Below are 21,441 nucleotides of genomic sequence, written 5' to 3' on the forward strand. Positions count from 1 at the left end.
CACTCCCCCATCTTGTTTTAATTTTGAGAATAAATATAGGATTCCCCCTCCCACCCGCATCAATTTCTATCTGGCAGGAGGCATCAAAACTAGACCTCTGAAGGCTTGGTAAGAGCAGTTTGAGAGATATTTTTTCTCCCCATGTATTTTTTATGCTAATCAATAAGCCAGCACACTGGAGCTGAGTTAAAGCCTTCCCCTAACTACTGTACTTTATTTGATCTTTTATAACATTTTCATTTAACTGTATTGATCTCTAATTGTATAATGTTGTGCTAGTTTTATCTCCTCAACTAATTCTAAGCATCTTAAGAGCAGGGTTCATATTTTGTACCTCATATCTTCCATGATCCCTAACACAGTATTGAACACATGGTGAATAAATAATTGCTGAATAACTGAATGACTAAGAACAACAACACAAGTACTAACATTTATTGAGTATTTAATATTTTTACATACATACTTTATATACATACATACATACATACACACTGTATATACATAGATACACACATACTTTATATACATTATCTAATTTATTCCTTACCATAACCCTGTGTAGTAAATGTTATTTCCATTTTTTAAATAAGAAAGTTGACACATAGAAAGATTAAGTAACTTCCCCAAGGTCACACAACCAGTAAGGGTTAGGGAAAAAAAAGATATAAAATATAACTGAACCCACATTCATTGGCTTCTCAATAGTATACCCTTAACCATTTAAGACAATTCCTTTTTAAAAAAAAATGCAGGTATGGATTCCAATGATGGCTGCAGGTGGAAGCTACACTTACATGCTCCCAGTGCCAAACAAGATTTACAGCTAAATTATAGAGCAATCAACCTGAATAATCAACTGAAGCCTAGCTGAACTGACATAACCAAGGATTTACAAGAAGGGTTGAGACACAGAAAGGGTATTTCGGCTGTAAAATTCCCTCTCCCCAGGAGCGTGGGTTCTCAATCCTGTACTGGGATCCTTAACCCGGAGCAATAGAGATGAGAAGAGGAGCTCACATAGCATCTGGTGGTGAAAATCAGTGGGGATTCACTCCACCTGGGAGAGAAAGGAGCCTGCTAGAGTCCCAGATGTCACCTTCCCAGGGTCGAGCACTCCTACTGTTACAGCACCAGCCACCTAGGGAGTGCACTGCCCTGTCCTTCAACTACTGGCAACTCCCTTCTGCCATGCTTTGGTCCTGCAGAGGGGTCTGCAAGCAGCACCCAGCAGAGAACTTCAGGGAGTTCTTTTTCTGGAGAAGCTCCTGACAGAGATTCAGACTGTGATTGAACTGTGTAGCTTTGGAAAGTGGACATTTCTTCCCCACCTCGACCACACTGGTGGTGCTGCCCCCACACCTGTTGAATCACTTGGACTACCCTACCACTCTGCCACCCTGCCCTGCAGAGCTCAGTCCCATAGAGGGTAGAGGGATCAGACTGCCATGCAGAGCTGGGACTTTTGGAGTGTGTCTCCCAGGGAGGCTTTTGTCTGAGAATCAGACAGATGGGTACTGGGTTGTGTGGCTACATCACAAGGGGGCCAATTTTATCTCCCCTGTGAGCTCAGCCTGTACTATTTCCCAGTGAGAGATTCATTTGACCTGCCTTTCTGATAGACAGTTTTTCCATTTATGTGAACTGTCATGTGGGGGGATCGGAGTCCTGTTCGGAGCTGGGATCTTTGGTGCAGGTATGCCTAAGAGGCTCTTGCTGGGAAGGAGAAGAAATGCCCGTCCCCATCCTACAGGCTTGCTGGCACCACCCCCCACAGGAGACTGGATCTACCCTACCAAGTCCCAGTGGCTCCACCATGCTGAGCTCAGTTTCTTGAGGGGGTGAAGAACGTGCTGCTCAGAGCTGGGACATTTGGAGTGTGTCTCCCTTGGAGGCTATTGTCTGCGACCAAGACAAAGTGCTTGGCACCCTCCTGTGGACTTGCCTGGCACCAACCTCAAAGGGAGATTCATATGATCTGTCCTCTGGAACCCTAGAGGCTCCACCCTGCTGAGTTTGCTCCTGAAGAGGGGACAGCTGGCTGCACAAAACCTGAACCTGCGACTCACTCCTCCTGAGGGAGGTAGAGTTGGAGACTCTGGAAGAGACTAAATGGCATGGCTCTGGAGTAGGCCATTTTCCCACCATTGAGTACATGACCATGCGGCTCCCGTGAAGGGGACCAACTAGCCCAGTCTTCCCAACTCTGCTGGCCTCAGCTACTGAACGTGTGCCTGTGGAAGGATCTTTGGGTCACAGCCAGCCTGGGTCCACCCTACAGTTTTTTTCAGATGGCTCTGGAGGAAGATCAGGTGAAGACCCACCTCAGAACAAAAGATACACATAGGCTGAAAATGAAGGGATGGAAAAAAATATTTCAAGAAAATGGAAATTTAAAAAAAAGCTGGGGTAGCAATATTAATATAAGACAAAATAGACTTCAAAACAAAGGTCATAAAAGAGACAAAGAAGGTCACTACGTAACTGAAGGGATCGCTCCAACAAGAGGATATAGCTCTTGTAAACATATATGCACCCAACATAGGAGCACCTAAATATATGAAGAAAATCTTGGTGGACATCAAGGGAGAGTTCAACGGCAATACAGTCATAGTAGGGGACTTTAACATCCCACTGACATCAATGGAGAGATCTTCCAGACAAAAAATCAACAGGGCAACAGTGACCTAAAATGACACACTGGATCGGTTGGATTTAATTGATAAAGCAGCATACTATACATTATTTTCAAGCGCACATGGAATATTCTCAAAGATAGACCACATGTAAGGAAGTGAAATAAGTCTTAATAAATTCAAGAAGACTGAAATCATATCAAGCATCTTCTCTGACCATAGTGGTATAAAACTAAAAATCAATTACAATAAAAAACTGAAACACATTATAAAAACATGGAGGCTAAATAACATGTCTTTAAATAATGAATGGGTTAACAATAAGGTCAAGGAAGAAATCAAAATTTACCTGGGGACAAATGAAAACGGACATACAACAACCCAAAATCTTTGGGACACAGCAAAAGCTGTCCTGAGATGGAAGTCCATAGCATTACAGGTGAACCTCAAGAAGCAAGAAAAATCTCAAATAAACGATCTAACCCTACACCTAAAAGAACTAAAAAAAAAAAAGAACAAACAAAGCCCAAGGTAAGTAGAAGAAAGGAAATAACAAGGATTAGAACAGCCCGCCCGGGCGTGGCTCAGCAGTTGAGCATTGACCTAGGATGCAGGCTATTGGGGTTCAATTCCCGGTAGGGGCACATGCCCGGGTTGCAGGCTCTATCAATGACTCTCTCATCATTGATGTTTCTATCTCTCTCTCTCCCTCTCCCTTCCTCTCTCTGAAATCAATAAAGATATATTTTAGAGAAAAAAAAGATTAGAACAAAATAAATGACATAGAGGCTAAAAAAAAAAAAAAATACAAAAGATCAATGAAACTAAGATCTGTTTCTTTTAAAAGATACACAAGATTGAGAAACCATTAACCAGACTCATCAAGAAAAGAAGAGAACCCAATTAAATAAAATCAGAAATGAAAGGGGAAAAGTAACAACTGACACCACAGAAACACAAAAGAATTGTAAGAAAATATTACAAATAACCATATGTCAAATATTGGACGATCCAGATGAAAAAGATAAATTCCTAGAAACATACAATCTTCCATAACTGAATCAGGAAAAATCAGAGAATCTGGGAAGACAGTTTACAGCTAGCGAAATCAAAGCAGCAATAAAAAAAACTTCCAGCAAACCAAAGTCCTGGACCAGATGCCTTCACAGGAGAATTTTACCACACATTCAAAGAACTAACACCTATCCTTCTTAAACTATTCCAAAAAATTCAACAGGAGGAAAGACTCCCAAGCTCATTTTATGAGGCCTGCATTATCCTACTTCCAAAACCAGATAAAGACACTACAAAGAAAGAAAATTAGAGGCCAGTATCCCTGATGAACATAGATGATAAAATCCTCAACAAAATATTAACAAATCAGATCCAGCAATACATTAAAAAGATCATACACCATGATCAAGTGGGGTTTATTCTGGGGATGCAAGGCTGGTACAATATTAACAAATCAATAAACATGATACATCACATAAACAAAATGAAGGATAATAATCACATGATCATATCAATAGATATAGAAAGAGCATTGATTTGATAAAATCCAGCACCCATTTATGATAAAAACTCTCAGAAAAGTGCAAATAGAGGGATCATACCTCAACATAATAAAGGCCATATATGACAAACACACAGCCAACAACATACTCAATGGGCAAAAACTAAAAGTATTTCCCCTAATATCAGGAACAAGACAGGGCTTCACAGGAGAAGCCTTGTGGTGTCGGTTGTTACTTCTCTTTCATTTCTGATTTTATTTATTTGGGTTCTCTCTCTTCTTGATAAGTCTGGTTAAAGGCCTGTCAATTTTGTTTATCTTTTCAAAGAAACGGATCTTATTCAACATATTACTGGAAGTCCTAGCAACAGTGATCAGACCAGAAGAAGATATAAAAAGCATCCAAATTGGAAAGGAGAAAGTAAAGTTGTCATTATTTGCAGATGACATGATATTGTATGTAGAAAACCATAAAGACTCCATCAAAAATCTACTAGATTTAATAAATGAATTAGGCAAAGTAGCAGGATACACCATTAATATTCACAAAGCAGTGGCAGTTTTATACATCAATAATGAAATATCAGAAAGGAAAACTAAGAAAACAATCCCATTTACTATTGCAACCAAAAAATATATATATAAGGTACCTAGGAATAAATTCAACCAATGAGGTAAAAGACCTGTACTTGGAAAATTATAAGAGACTGAAGAAAAAAATTGGGGAAGATAAAAATAAGCGAAAGCATATACTGTGTTCATGGATAGGAAAAATTAACATCATTAAAATGTCCACACTACCCAAAGCAATCTGTAGATTCAAGGCAATTCCTACTGAAATATCAATGGCACATCTCACAGAACTAGAACAAATATTCCAAAAACTTATATGGAACCACAAAAGACCTCAAATAAACACAGCAATCTTGAGAAAGAAAAACAAAGTTGGAGATATCACACTACATAATGTCAAACTACACTATAAGGCCATAGTAATCAAAACAGCATGGTATTGGCACAAAGTCAGGCATATTGCTCAATGGAACAGAATGGAGAGCCCAGAAATAAACCCACACTTTTATGGTCAATTAATATTTGACAAAGGAGGCAGGAACATACAATGGGGTGAAGACAGTCTCTTCAATAAGTGAGGCTGGGAAAATTGGACAGGTACATGCAGAAAATGAAAGTAGACTGCCTTCTGGCATCATATACAAGAATAAACTCAAAATAGATTAAAGATTTAAATGTAAGTTGTTAAACCATAAAAATCCTAGAAGAAAACATAGGCAGTAAAATTTCAGACATATTTTGTAACAGTATTTTTGCTGATATATATCCTTGGGCAAGGGAAACAAATGTAAAAATAAACAAATGGGACTACATCGAACTAAAAAGCTTTTGCACAAAAAAAGAAACCATCAACAAATGAAACAGGAACCCACTGAATGGGAGAACATATTTGCCAATGATACGGCTGATAAGGGCTTAGTATCTAAAATATATATAAAGAACTTATACAACTCAACACCAAGAAGACAGACAACCCAATTAAAAAATGGGAAAGGACCTAAATAGACCCTTCTCCAAAGAGGACATACAGATGGCCAATAGACATGTGAAAAGATGCTCAACATCACTAATCATCAGAGAGATATAAATTAAACCACAATGAGATATCATTTCACACCTGTCAGAATGGCTATCATCAATAAATCAACAAAGAACAAGTGCTCGCCAGGATGTGGAGAAAAGGGAACCTTTGTGCACTCTTGGTGAGAATGCAGATTGGTACAGCCACTGTGGAAAACAGTATGGAGTTTCCTCAAAAAATTAAAAATGGAATTGCCTTATGATCCAATGATTCTACTCCTGGGAGTATATACAAAGAAACCCAAAACACTCATTTGAAAGAATACATGCACCCCTATATTCATTGCAGTGCTATTTACAATAGCCATGATTTTTAAGTGGCCCAAGTGTCCATCATTAGATGAGTAGGTAAAAAATATGTGGTACATTTTCACAATGAAATACTACTCAGCAGTGAAAAAGAAGGAAATCTTACCTTTTGGAACAGCATGGATGAACCTGGAAAGCATTATGCTAAATGAAATTAGCCAGTCAGAGAAAGACAAATACCATATGATTTCATTTATATGTGGAATCGAATGAAGAAAATAAACTAACAAACAAAATAGAAACAGATTCATAGATAGAGAATGGACTGACAGCTATCAGAGGAAAGGGGGGTTGGGTGGCTAGGTGAAAAAGGTAAAGAGATTAAGCAATAAATAAAGTCATAGACACAGAAAACAGCATGGTGATTACCAGAGGGAAAGGGGGGTGGGTGGAGGTTGAAGAGAGTATAAGGAGAATACACAGTGATGGAAGGAGACTGACTTGTCTTGGGGTGGTGAACACACAATACAATATACAGTTGATATATTATAGGATTGTACACCTGAAACCTATATAAATTTATTAACCAATGTCACCCTAATATATTCAATAAAAAATTTAAATTTCCCTAGCTGGTTTTGCTCAGTGATTAAAGTGTCGGCCCTCGGACTGAAGTGTCCCAGATTCAATTCCGGCCAAGGGGACATACCTCTTGGTTGCAGGCCTGATCCACAGCCCTAGTCGGGGCATGTGCGGGAGGCAACTAATTGATGTGTCTCTCTCACATCAATGTTTCTCCCTCTCAAATTAACAAAACCGAATAAAAATTGCAGTATAAAGATATTATTTAGAACCAATAGAAAGAGGTAATAGAGCTAAAATTACTTGGTTTTGTTTTAAAAGTATAGACTATGGCATTAGAATTCCTGGGTTTGAATCTTATTTCTACCCCTTACTAGTTGGGTGACCTTAGGGAAGTCACGCAACTTCATTTTAAAAATAGGGATAATAATAGGGTCTATCTCATAAAGGTTTCTGTGGGTTCAGTTTACTTACAAAGAATTAGAATAATGCCCAGCAACAAGTAAATGCTCAGTATTATAATTGATGGAGATCAGAAATTGGGTGAGGAGGAGACTGTTATTTCTTACAATATGACTATTAGTAATATTTGACTTATTTAACTATACAAGTATTTCTTTAATATAAATAACTTTTAAATGTCTAAGAACAAATTAGAAGTGAGGAAATGGAAAATATTTCAAGACATTTACTGTGAAGGAAAGGATAGGGATAGGGCAATATCTACAGGAACTGGAGGTGGAGGAGGGTTGTGGGTATTATTACTTTTTTGATAGGAGAGACATGAATGAGTTTAAAAGTATATGTGAGGTCTACTAGAGTGGTGATGAAATTGAAGTAAAAAAAAAGGAGGCATGTGACCAAAGCACAAATGAAGGGAAATCCCTTCCATTATAACCAGAAGGAAGATGAAAGTGATAGATGTGGTTGTAGGTATGCCCTGCAGTATGGTATGAGATGTTGAGGAATTTATCATTTCATACATACCACTCTCTCTGTAAAATAGGAGGTAAAGTCATTTGCTGAGCATGAGCAGGAAGATGGCAGGGTTGGAATTTTGAGATGAGCACAGAAAATTTGAAATAGCCATTATGGAAACAAGGGAAAAGACAGCTGACCAAAGCAACACAGAAGGATTTCAGGTCAGTACTGAGGGCTCAAGTGAGAATAGAGGCCATGAATTTGTGGTGTAGTAGCACCTACCAATCTCTTTGGTTATATGATTTTCTCCAGCAGGATTTTGCACCTCAAATACAGTCATGGAAAAGGTGGGAATAGCTGGGTTGGACTATTATCAGGCTGGTGTGATAAGAAGACAGTGGGGCTAGGGAACTGGGGATATTAAAGAGAGTAGCTAATGTGAGAAATCACAGATCCTAAATAGGCCAAAGAAAGAAGTGAAGGCAGTTGTGAAGACAGTACGTAGCTGGTAGGTTGGAGTCAGAACTTAGAGGTCCCAATGAAGTTGAAGAATAGATGTACTGGAAGAAAATCAGACAAATTTAAGTACAGAGGTTGTAGTTAGAATGCGGAATGTTTTTATTTGTGATTTAAGTGTAATTATAAGTGATGGTGAAGTTTAGCATGTGGGCCATAGAAGTGGGTGGGTGAAATGGAGCAGAAGTGAGGATCACTTGAAGACAGCATGGCAAGAAGCTAGGAGACTAGATGGCTAGAGTATTAGATGCGTCATCCATGTGGATGCTGCTAACATCACCATGAATAATGGCAGAAGCAATAGAAAAGAATACTGTGAACCTGGAGCCAAAGTCTTCAATGAATGAGAAGGAGATATAAGGAGATAAAATCTGGCCTAATGGACCACTATAACCCCTTGAAGCCTTAGTGACTATAATGAACAATGTTTCACTTCAGATCTCAGATTCTTTGCAAATAGAGAGCTGGTAGGCTATAGAGAAGAGAAAGGTGCGAGGAATCCACAGGGCAATCTATCACTGAGGCTTAGTAACTAACTAGCTGGTAAAATCTTCAGGTGACAGCTGCTACATACATGCCTAAACAGAATTAAATGACTTTAAGATGGCTGCTTTTCATAAAAGCAGGCATGTCAAAATAGTATAAGGAACTCACCTCTCAGCGATATTTTTTGCAGACTGAAGAAACCGTGCTTGGTCATTTTCTTTCAGGATATGCTCAGCTTGGTTGATGAGGACTGTTGACCGTTCAAGACACTGGCGGCAATTAGCAACCTGCTGTGCCAACTTTCTCAGTTTCATAACCTTAAAGGAATTAGCAACAGAAAAATAAGAGAAAACATCCAGTGCTTAATTAAAAACAATAAAACAACAAGAAGGAGATCTGCTTCAGTGACTCTAAAAATAAGGACAATTAACATTAATATCCAATGGTCTCTTTACTAACCATTCATCTTCTCACCCTACCTTCTATGTCTGTCATGCCAGCTCGTCCCACCTACAGCCTGCTTACTTACCCTGCAACACAGTCATGTACTCTAGGTTATCTACCTCTTCTTTTTATTGATAACATTAATTTTTCTGGTCATAAAAGCAATGCATATTCACATAGAAAATTTAGAAAATAAAAAGTATAAAAAGAAACCCTGCCACCCAGGGATCACCATTGTTTACATTTTATTGTCAATATATTTTCACATACATGTTTAATAAAAAGTACCTCCTTTTTCTTTATGAGGCTATACATTTCTATGTATATATTTCTCTAAGTATCTTTACACATACCTATGTGTTCACAGATCTGTGTTCTCAAAAACTTCAGTTCCTGTGTTATTTGGAACCACCCAGTATGGCATAAAGTATTGATCATCGCTCTAGGCTCTCATAACATCTCACATTGCATACACAGTATGAGGTTTTAATCACTATGCTGACCAGCAGACCAACAAGCCTAAAACCATATAGATGTTTGGAGGCTCATACCTGACTTTCTTGATCATGATTCTTCAGTTCCAAGCTAAAAGCCTAGAAGTCTTCTCTGTGTCCTTCATCTTTTCTATCTAATCAGCTGATGATTCCCATAATTTCCTTTCTAAGATGCCTGTTATGTTCTTCCCTTCAGCTTGTGCTGCCACTTCCCTGGGTTAGGTCTTCATGAACTCATACCAAGAATCATTCCATAAGTTTCCTAACTTGCTTCCTTGACTTCAGTATCATCCCATTCTGATATACCCTGCACAACTCTGCCATATTAATCAGTCTTCTCTCTTCCTAAGAAACTAGAATAGTTTAGCTATCTATGCCTTTCAAATTAAGCCCAAAGTCCTTATCTTGGCATTCATGGTACTTCCATAATTCTGGCCCACATTCCTACCACTATTTTTTCTTTTTGTATTGACTTATAACATACATACAGCAAAGCACCCAAATGTGAAGTGTGCAACTCAATGATTTTTTGCATATACATACACCCATGTTACCAGAAACCAAGTCAAGATAAAGAATGTTCCCAATACCCCAGAACTGCCAGCATTTTTATGGGATTCAGATCACTAAGCCAAACATTGCTTCTTTGCTTCCCTCCCTAAAACCTCATTTCTTCTTGCTTTCATGATCCAAATTCAAACTGGAATCTTCAGGATGACACCTTGACATTTGTAAGGTCAATTCTGCCTTTGCCTCACTGAAGCGCTGTGCTTTACCTTTGTCTCTTTGATTTTGACAGCAATCATTTGCTTCCTCTGCTGGATGATCTCTACCAACTCGTCACATTCTTCCATAAGCTTTGCCTCATGCATAGCAGTATTCACCTGCCAAGAAAGTCCAGAATATTACACAGTGATGGCTGCCTTTGTCCCCTGCTGGCTCTCTGAAAGGTTCAGACTGACAGCTAAACATGCACAACTTCTTCCATACCTCCCTCATAAGATCCACTCCTAGAAGAAGGGTAGAGATGATGATATTAATGATGCAAGGGCATTGAAGCACCACAGACAGGAAACTCTCTGGCCTCTGGTAGATCATGATGATTAATGGAAGGCTGGGCAGAAGGACAGATGAGATGGGGGCATGTTATTCCCACTGTGCAATTCCCTTTACTCCAGCACCCTGTCCTCCTGCTGTTCTTTTGGAAAGAGGGTAAGGAGATTTAAGTATGTCATGGAAAGAGTATCCCTCTTCACAGGTGCAATAATATTAAGATAATATTACAACAACATATTTCTACCATCCTAACAAAAATGTTTTCAGTTTTCCTTATTCCCTTCTAATTTTAAAATATATGAATGTGCAGCTATATCTTCAAATTAAATACATGTGTGTGTAGGTATATTTTCACATAGTTGTCATCATGTCTTAGTAGATATTTCTCACCTTGAGCTGTCCAGTATCTGAATACCTTTCTGATTATGGGATGCTTGCTACATCAAAGTATCTCCACTGAAAAATCAGAGTGGGATTGGGGAAAAAAGCCATCATTGTTTATTATTTTTCCATGTACTTATTTTTCCTTCTTTCCATTTCCACTACTACTAACATTAGATGGTAGGAATCTCCCAGAAGGGTTAAATGAGAGCAGGGGATCTTTGGGCAGCCCAGGGGTAAAGGGGAAGGAAGGGGAAATCAACTTACATCTTTTAAACATTTAATGTACCAATTACTTTATAGATAAATTATTTCATGTAACTATCACAAACACTTTATAATATAGAGCCATTTTTATCTGCATTTTGCAGATGGGGAAACTGAGACACAGAGACTTTTAGTGACTTGCTCAAGATCACATAGCTAATAAGTGGTAAAACCAGAATTCAAACCGAGCTCTGTCAAGTGAGACCCTTGGGCTGGCTGGGAGGGTGGACGAGGTTCAGTTCCATTTCAGCAGCACACAGAGCAGTCACACAGGGAAGCACAATCATTCCAAGAGTCTATTCAAGGATCACTCAAGCAGAGCTCTAGAAGGCTAGGGAACAGACAATGGGTTACTTGAGCATCAAATCTCAAAGGGCCAGATGTGCTTTATTACCAAGGTAGGGCTGCATTTCTAATTGCTAGCTCTCTTCAGAGAATTCCTTTATATATTCCAAGCCTAGAAAAATACCTGTCTTTGGACTATGCTGCCTCCTCTCTCATCCTCTAAGGTCCCCAATTGGCCAATTTTCTGTTTCTTTCTTAACTGAAATAAAATATGCTTGCTGAATTTCAACCTTATTTTGTTTTATTTCCATTTTCCAGGGGGAATGCTAAAATGAGAGCTTCCATTTATTCTGAATGAACAGTCCCACTCTGGCCATTCTAATTTTTTCTGACTCCTCATCCTTGCCCTAAATTGGATCTACCTTTCCAAGGAAATAATCTCACCCTCTCAAAGAACTCCTACTCATTTGATAATAAGAGATTCATCTAGTGTTCCCTGGATCCGTGCTTAGAGTATCTGGAGACTTAAACCATTCTTATTTATAGTTTCTTTTTGAGGCTGCTGATGGTGTAGTATACAACTGTTTAGCGTCTTGTTTCTTATAATTTAGGCATTGGTCTAACCTTTACATAACACTCACTAAATGCCAGGTACTGTCCTAATCAGTTTACATATACAGTTGGCCTTGCATATCTGCCAGTCCTGCACCCTTGAATTCAACCAAACACAAATTGAAAATATTCAAGGGGGAAAATGTTATGATGTAGCCCAGCTGGTGTGGCTCAGTTGGCTGAGTGTCCTCCCATGCACCAGGAGGTTGCCTGTTCAATTTCCGGTCAGGGCATATGCCAGGGTTGCAGGCTTGGTCACCAGTAGGGGGAGTGCAGGAGGTAGCCAATCAATGTTTCTCTCTCATCATGTTTCTATCTCTCTCTCCCTCTCCCTCTCTCTGAAATCAATAAAAGCATATTTTTAAAAATGTTACATTGTTGCTGATGTTTACTATGTAGTTAGGCCTATGACAGTTGCGTCTGTACTGAACATGTACAGACTTTTTTCTTGTCATCGTTCCCTAACCAATACAGTATAATAACTACTTACATAGCATTTACATTGTATTAGGTATTATAAATAATTGATAGATCATTTAAAGTATAGAGGAGGATGTATGTAAGTTATATGCCAATACTATGCCATTTTATATAAGAGTCTTGAGTATTCACAGATTTTGGTATCTGTGAGGGGTCCTGGAATCTATCCCCTACAGATACAACTGTACTAGTTCTCTTAGTCACCAAAGCAACTTGATGAGGTAAATACCATTAATCTCATTTTACAGATGAGGAAACCTGAGCACAAAGTGACTTGCTCAAGCCACATCCCTAGTAAGTGGTAGAGATGGTATCTAGATATCCAACTGGAGTCCACACCTTTAATCATCACACTATACTTCCTCCCAAGACGATTGTAACAAAGTCCTTATCTTCAGTTTCTGATCACTGTTACCTCTTTTGCACCATCCATCTTTATTCTGTCATCCCATTCTCTTTAGTTATTTCAGACAACTTGTTGTTCCCCTGCACTTCTTACACCTCCATGTCCTGTGCCTTTGCTCAGGACACTCCTTTCACTTAAGTAATTTCTCTGTTTATTGAACAAACTTTTACCTATCTTTCCAGGCCCTGCTCAAAGATCATCACTTCTGCAACTATTTCTCACCTGCTTTGAAAACAACTGGTCTCTTATTTATATTCCTAAAACGCTTTATATGTAAGTCAATTATACCATTTATTACCTTATATAATAGGTATTTATTAGTCTCTTTTTTCTGCTCAAACATGAGCTCTGGAGGCAGGGGTTGTGTCTTATTTGCCAGCATAGTGAGTGGCATATGGTAGATGTTCAGTAAATATTTGTTGAATTGAATTTAATGAGAGTGGAAATGTATCTCACTGCTTGCTAAACATGTCCACGTGGTTACTCAAGTTACCCTAAACTCAGTATGTCTAAAAACAAACTCATCATCTTCCCTCTAAATCTGGCTTCCAGTCCCAATTTCCCCTTTTTTTGTTAATGTTACTATCATTATTGCAGTTTTTCAGGTTCAGTTACCTGTGACTTCTATTTCTCCTTCATCTCCCACATAAATCCATAGCAGTCCCAAGTCCTTCCCTCCTTTTTAGTTTCACTGAAGTTCTTCTGGTAAGACAGTGAGGCTCTGAGCCAAGGGAACAGCTGAAGCTCTTATCACCCTTTTGGACTATTAGTGTAAAAACCTCATTAATTCATCCCCTTACCTCCAGAATCTTTCCTTTGCCTCATCCTATACCCAGAAACAAACAAACAAAAAATCATCACCATCTTCATCATCATACATTATTAAGCACGCTTTTTGTGCAATGCCCTCAATAAATTTGCAATCAGGCTAGTGAAAAGCCATACATATAAAACAAACAAGTCAAGGTAGCATAAAATAAATACCTACGAGTGATGTAGACTTTAATTTACAGAAATTAAAGAGAAAGATCATTCTTGTTGGGAAAGTAGAGAAAAATTGCCTGAATGAGAAATGACTTGAATTGAGCCTGAAAGATGGATAGCCACATATTAAAAGGAAAGAAGGAGGAAAATTTTGAGCCAAGCTAACACGATTGAACATTGTTCTTTAGTTAATATGGTAACTTTGGGAAGTATTTTTTGGGGAGAAGGAGAGAATGACCATAGTTAACTTTTTTAAGAAGATGTATTGGGTCCAGATCCAAGAACAGAAATAAACAAAATTCAGTATAAAAGAGCAATATAAAAATATCAATGAAACCAAGAGCTGGTTCTTTGAAAAGATAAACGAGATTGACAAACCTTTATTCAGACTCATCAAGAAAAAATAGAGATGGCCCAAATAAATAAAATCAGAAAAAAGAGAAGTAACAATTGACACCACAGAAATAGAAAGTATTGTAAGAATATATTACGAACAATTATACGTCAACAAATTGGGAGGTCTGGACAAAATGGATAAATTCCTAGAAACATACAATCTTCCAAAACTGAATCAGAAAAAAAATCAGAGAATTAAGACAGACATATTACAACTAGTGAAACTGAAGCAGTAACCAATAAACTTTCAACGAACAAAAGTCCTGGACTGGATGGCTTCACAGGTGAATTTTAACAAACATTCAAAGAAGAACTAACACTTATCCTTCTCAAATTAGTCCAAAAAATTCAACAGGAGGGAAGCTTAGCAAGCTTATTTTATGAGCTCAGCATTATCTTAATTCCAAAACAAGATATGACACTACAAAGAAAGAATATTATAGGCCAATATCCCTAATGAACATAGATGCTAAAATCCTCAACAAAATGGACAAGAATAGAGGGCCCAAAAATAAATCCACACCCTCATGGTCAGTTAATATTCAACAAGGGAAGGAAGAACATACAATGAGGTAAAAATAGTCTATTCAATAACTGGTATTGGGCAAATTGGACAGATATGTGCAAAAAAATGAAAATAGTTCACCCTTTTACACTATACACAAGAATAAGCTCAAAGTGGATTAAAGAATTAAATGTTAGGCTTGAAACCATTATATATATATATGTTTTAATGCCTGTACCATGCTGTTTTGATTAATATGGCCTTGCAGTATAGTCTGATATCAGGTAATATGAGCCTTCCAATTTGTTCTTCTTTCTCAAGATTGCTATGGCTATTCTGAGTCTTTTGTAGTTCCTTATAAATTTTTGGAATATTTGTTCTAGTTCTATGAAATATACCATTTGTATCTTGACAGGGATTGATTGAATCTATAGATTGCTTTGGGTAGTATGGACATTTTAAAGATGTTAATTCTTCCTATCCATGAACATGGTACATGCTTCCACTTATTTGTATCTTCTTCAATTTCTTTCTTAAGTGTCTTATAATTTTCTGGGTACAGGTCTTTTACATCCTTGGTTAAATTTATTTCTAGGTATTTTTTTGATGCAATTGTAAATAGGATTGCTTTCTTAGTTTCCCTTTCTGATAGTTCATTATTGGTGTATAAAAATACAACGGAGCCCTAGCCGGTTTGGTTCAGTGGATAGAGCATCAGCCCTCAGGCTGAAGGGTTCCAGGTTTGACTCCAATCAAGAGCAAGTACCTCAATTGAAGGCTTGATCCCCGGACCCAGTCAGGGCTGGTGTGGGAGGCAACCAATCAATGTGTCTCTCTCACATCCATGTTTTTCTTTCTCCCTCTCCCTTCCACTCTCTCTGAAAAGCAATGGGAAAAATATACTCGGGTGAGGATTTAAAAAAAAATGCAACTGACTTCTGGATATTTATTTTGTCTCTTGCTACATTATTGAATTCATTTATCTGTTCCAGTAGTTTTTGGGTGGAATCTTTAGGGTTCTCTATATATAGTGTCATGCCACCTGCAAATAATGAATTTTCTTTTTTCCTTTCCAATTTGGATGCTAGAAGAAAACAGGCAGTAAAATTTTGGACAATTCTCCTAGTAATATTTCTTCTGAAATGTCCTTTGGGCAAGGGAAACAAAAGAAAAAATAAACACATGGGACATCAACCTACAAAGTTTTTGTACAACAAAAGAAACCATCAACAAAATGAAAAGACTGAATGGGGGAACATATTCACCAATGATACATCTCATAAAGGGTTAATATCCAAAATTTATAAAGAATTTATACAAGTCAACACCAAAAACACAAACAATCCAATTAAAAAATGGGAAAGGACCTGAATAGACACTTCTCAAAGGAGACATACAGATGGCCAATAGACATATGAAAAGATACTCAACATCACTAATCATCAGACAAATGCTAATTATGTCTACAATGAAATATCACCTCACACCTGTCAGAATGTCTATCATCAATAAATCAACAAACAATAAATACTGGCTGGGACGTGAAGAAAAGGGAACCTATGAGCACTGTTAGTGGGAATGTAGATTGGTGTTGCCATTGTGGAAAACTGTGCCAAGTTTCCTCAAAAAATTAAAAATGGAACTGATGCCAAGCTTGTGTGGTACAGTGATTGAGTGTCGACCCATAAACCAGGAGTTTTTGGCTCGATTTCCAGTCAGGGCACATGCTCAGGTTGTGGGCTTGGTCCCCGGGGGGGGGGGGGGGGGGCATGCAGGAGGCAGCTGATCAATGACTGTCTCATCATTGATGTTTCTCTTCCCCTCTCCCTTCCTGTCTCTGAAATCAATAAAGATCTATTTAAAAAAATGGAACTGCCTTATGACCCAGTGATTCCACTTCTGGGGATATAGCTGAAGAAACCTGAAACACTGATTTAAAAAAATATATGCGCCACTATATTTGCTGCAGAGTTATTTACATTAGCCAAGATTTGGAAGCAGCCCAAGTTCCCAAAAGTAGATGAATGGATAAAAAAGCTGTGGTACATTTACACTATGGCATACTACTTGGCCATATAAAGAAAGAAATTTTATCTTTTGCAACAGCATGGATAGACCTGTAGAGTATTGTGCTAAGTGAAGTAAGCCCATCAGAGAAAGACAAATACTATATGATTTCACTTATATGTGGAATCTAATGAACAATATAAACAAACAAAATAGAAAGAGACTCATAGATACAGAGATTAGTCTGACAGCTGTCAGGGGGGAGGGGAATTGGGGGGCTGGGTGAAAAAGGTGAAGGGATTAAGCAAAAAGAAACCTCATAGACACAGACAACAGTATGGCAATTACTAGAGGGAAAGATAGTTGGGGGAGGCAGAAGAGGTTAAAGGGGGGGATAAATAAATGGTGGCAGAAGGAGACTTGACTTTGGGTGGTCAACACACAGTACAGTATACAGATGATGTATTATAGAATTACACCTGAAACCTATATAATTTTATTAACCAATATCACCCCAATAAATTCAGTAAAAAGTTTTAAAAAATAAATATTTAATTTTTAGTTTATAAAAATAATAGCCACTATTGGCCTTCAATAATTTTTTTTTTTGCAAAACCTATCTTAGAAAGGTGAACAGAGTTAAAAACATTTTATAAGGTTAAATTCTTTTTCATTTTTATAACTATGATAAAACTAATGTTTTTGGTAGTCAAAAATATTATTCCATTACTAAAGTTATAAAAAAAATTAAAGATATACTGGGATTGATTTGATTGGGGGTAATTGTAAGCTTCAAGACAATTTAGGAGGCTAGTGTAATCTGAATGAGGCTTAGCCAAGGAGGGCAACAGGCACAGAAATGAAAGGTCAAATATGAGATGAATTCTGTTTCCTGACAATCCTCAATTACACATCAAGCTTCGTGAGAAAAATTTTATGCCACTTCATTTCTCTCACTGTTACAGGCACTATGCCTTACACACAACAAACACTTAAACTTTCACTGACTGATTTAGCAAAGTGAAAAATCTAGATAAGAAAGACAAACATTAGAAAAATATTATAGTAAATGTATTTTGTAGAGAAAACGTTGATTGAAGTGAGGGATTTAGCGTGAGGTTTGGACAGTTGCACTGGGTGAGATATAACAGCCAGGCACAACTAGGAGAGCAGAGCAGAAAGTTGGCTGAAGAAGCAAACATCCCAAACAAAAGGTAAAGCAGTGACATTAAAATCTTTCCATGTCAAGAAGCAGTCCAAAAGAGCAGGGTCCTTAAGTGTTTTCTGAACAAGAAATACTCCAGGGAAAAACTGTCTTCATGATGTGAATAAAATATCTCAAATTGTTTGGAAGGTACTTGAAAGCCCTGGTAGTTTCCTTGTCTACAGTTTTCTTTGAATATACAGTGTGGTATTTTACTTGCTTATTAACCTTTAGTTGAAAACTACTGGGATTATCTTGATAAGCATGCTTGGTTAGTTAGTTGGTTGGTTGATCTATAAACTCTAGCTCTTTATTTGGCCTTTGTTTTTTGTTTTGGGTTAGTGGGTTTGACTAAATGGCTTTATGTCTATGGAAAACTCTATGCTGCCTGAAAATGCTATTATGCAAATCTTGGCAGCCTACTTGTGTAAATCTCCCAACCCCAAAAGACTTCTGGGGCAGTTTCTGATTTTAAGACTGAGTCTCAGAGCCAGTCTTCTAAGGCCTAAGCACCAGGGAACACTGGCAATCCTGTGAAGTGTCCAGGTCCTCTTCTCCTCTCTATGCTCTTTTCCTTCTTCCCAAAGGCAGCAAGAATTTGACTTTCATGTTTCTTCCCAACTGCCCACCCTACTTTATTTCCTGAAGCTCTTTCCTACCTCCCAGGCCAAAGATTAAACCCAGAGTTAGACCTAGTGTTCCCCAATTTCTACCCTTCCCTGACACAAACGCACACGTCCTCTGAAGGATTTTACTGCTGGTCACTACGAGAAAATAAATATATAAGCGTTTACAAAAGCCACACAATACAAAGGTTTAAGAGATGGCAAAAAGTTATTTTGGTAATTGGTTCTATTCTGTATTGAAATGTAAACTAGACCTTTTTACCCTTGCTTCTTTCAGACAGCTTATTTGTTAGTTTCTTGGGAGGTCTCCCACACACACATTCTATAGGTCTTTTATTCCCAGGTTTAAAGTTCACCAGCCTTGCCTGGGCAATTTGGCTCTAACAGTGGTTACAGCACTGGCCCAAGGACTGAAGGGTCCCGGGTTCAATTCTGGTAAAGGGCACGTACTTTGGATGCAGGCTACATCCCCAGTTGGGGAGGGTGCAGGAGGCAACCAATCGCTGTATCTCTCTCACATTGATGTTTCTTTCTCTCTCTGTCTCTCTTTCTGTCTCTCTCTCTCCCCCTTCCACTCTCTCTGAAAAAGCAAAGTAAAAATGTCCTCGGGTGAGGATTAAAATTTTTTTTTTAAGTTCACCAGCCTTCCCTCTAACCCACCCCCATGAGAAATTTCCCCATTCATCCCCTTCCCTCAGCTCAGTTACATTCATCAGTCCTGTAGATCACTGCACAAGAGTTCAGAAAGAACTGAGATTTCCTTTTCGGGTGGAACTATATGTATGAAGTACTGGATGAGCCCTATACCCACACTCAAATGCAATTCATTTGTGGAGTAATACAACTCCTCATTGGCATCTCCATCCCAGGGTCCCCACTCTACACAGTCAATGCCAGCTTAGTTTATTCACTAAAACCTTCTGCCCAAATTGATAGTCCCCTTCCACCTAGAAGATTTTGAAATGCTATTTTTTAAAAATATATCTGTATTGATTTCAGAGAGAGGAAGGGAAAGGGAGAGAGAGAGTTGAAACATCAATGATGAGAGAGTCATCATTGATTGGCTGTCTCCTGTATGCCCTCAACTGGGGATCGAGCCCACAACACGGGCACATGCCCTGACCGGGAGTTGAACCTCGATCTCTTGGATCCTAGGTTGATGCTTAACCACTGGGCCATGCCTGGTCAGGCTTGAAATGCCATTTTTAAAGATCATTTAGGGAAGTTTTTATTTCTTGAGTGCCTACACCACATACAAGGCACTACACAGGTTCCTAAAGTGGGACAGAATGATGAAAAAATTCAGTTTCTGCCTTCAAGGCACTTACAGTCTAGTGGGGAAGATGAGTGTGAATTCAGCTAATTACAATTTAAGGAATAACAGAACAAGTAATATAATAGAACACAAACAAAGCTCCATGAGAACACGAAGAAGGGAAAACTAATTTTGCCTATGGAAAAGGACAATCAGGGGATTAGGGAAGGTTTAATATAGCTGAACTGCTCTTGAAGGATGAGCAAAGATTAGGCACACAGAATGACGTTTAAGGGGAGAGAATTCCAGGCAAAGAGAATGATATGAGTAGCATTAGCAAAAATGCAGGCAGGAAAATAGAGAACATTTTTGAGTAAAGCAAATCGGCCTGACAGATGCAAGGGAAGAAAATAAAGCTAGAAATGGAGGTTGCAGACATATTATGGACAACTGCACTGTCCTTTTGAGACTTTGAGTGTACCTGGATAAAATATCAGGATCTTAACACTATAATAACACCTTAACTTCTGTTAATTAACACCTTAGTTGAGAACAAAGTGGAGAGAAAAAGTAGGCAGAATACTCAAAGAAGTGGGAGGACACAACAAACTTCTGACTTCCCGTTATTGCCCAGGACCACTCAAGTGACCACTATCCCACCTTCTCAGACTCCACAACATCAGAAATAAGAGGTTAAGGTGGGCTTTGTTCAACATGCAGTCACTTTCTGTGCAAAGGAGATGAGAAGGAAAAGTGAGAAGTAAATTGAACATCTGAGGGATTATCAAGGAATTATGAACAGCTTTGTCCCCTTACTGAATGGCAGCAAAGTCATTACTTTCTTATAACAATGCATTCAAGCAGACAATGTTTTCTCTGTTTCTATAAATTTTTTAGCTTCCTTCATTATAGTTAATTAACAATACTGTATCATATACTTGAAAGTTTCTAAGAGAGTGGATCTTAAATGTTCTCACCACAAAAAAGGGTAACTATGAGGTGATGGATGTATTAACTAACCTTGTTGTGGTCATCATTTGTATATGTAAATGCTCATCCTTCAAGAGCAGTTCAGCTATATTAAACCTTCTCTAATCCCCTGATTGTCCTTTTCCATAGGCAAAATTAGTTTTCCCTTCTTCATGTTCTCATGGAGCTTTGTTTGTGTTCTATTATATTACTTGTTCTGTTATTCCTTAAATTGTAATTAGCTGAATTCACACTTATCTTCCCCACTAGATTGTAAATATATATATATTTACAAGTGGCAACATTTAAGTTATTAATTTACTACAAGTGGCAACATTTAAGTTATTAATCCAGATCATGCTTTAAAGGGCAGTATCTCATACATACCAACACCACCACCAACAACAACAACACCAACACCAACACCCTTTTTATCAGGAAAGTTCAAATGTATAAAAGGGAGAGGAAGATGAGATAATCTTTGTTTTCTAAAGCAAAACACTGCAACATA

General features: G+C 38.2%; 1 protein-coding gene across 3 annotated transcripts in view; it reads right to left on the reverse strand.

Annotated features, from left to right (window-relative positions):
* MID2 (midline 2) overlaps positions 1–21,441 on the reverse strand; it is an 88,398-nt gene that overhangs the window by 11,807 nt on the left and 55,150 nt on the right. For all 3 annotated transcript variants that reach the window (XM_016198502.2, XM_016198494.2, XM_016198475.2), the window contains 2 exons: positions 10,274–10,381; positions 8,728–8,876 (listed from right to left, as the gene is read on the reverse strand). In XM_016198502.2, coding sequence (XP_016053988.2) covers positions 8,728–8,876; positions 10,274–10,381 — 257 coding nt within the window. The remainder of the gene's footprint in view (positions 1–8,727; positions 8,877–10,273; positions 10,382–21,441) is intronic.

The sequence above is a fragment of the Miniopterus natalensis genome, chromosome X (assembly GCF_054644295.1).
Source record: "Miniopterus natalensis isolate mMinNat1 chromosome X, mMinNat1.hap1, whole genome shotgun sequence".
Taxonomy (NCBI): Eukaryota; Metazoa; Chordata; class Mammalia; order Chiroptera; family Miniopteridae; genus Miniopterus; species Miniopterus natalensis.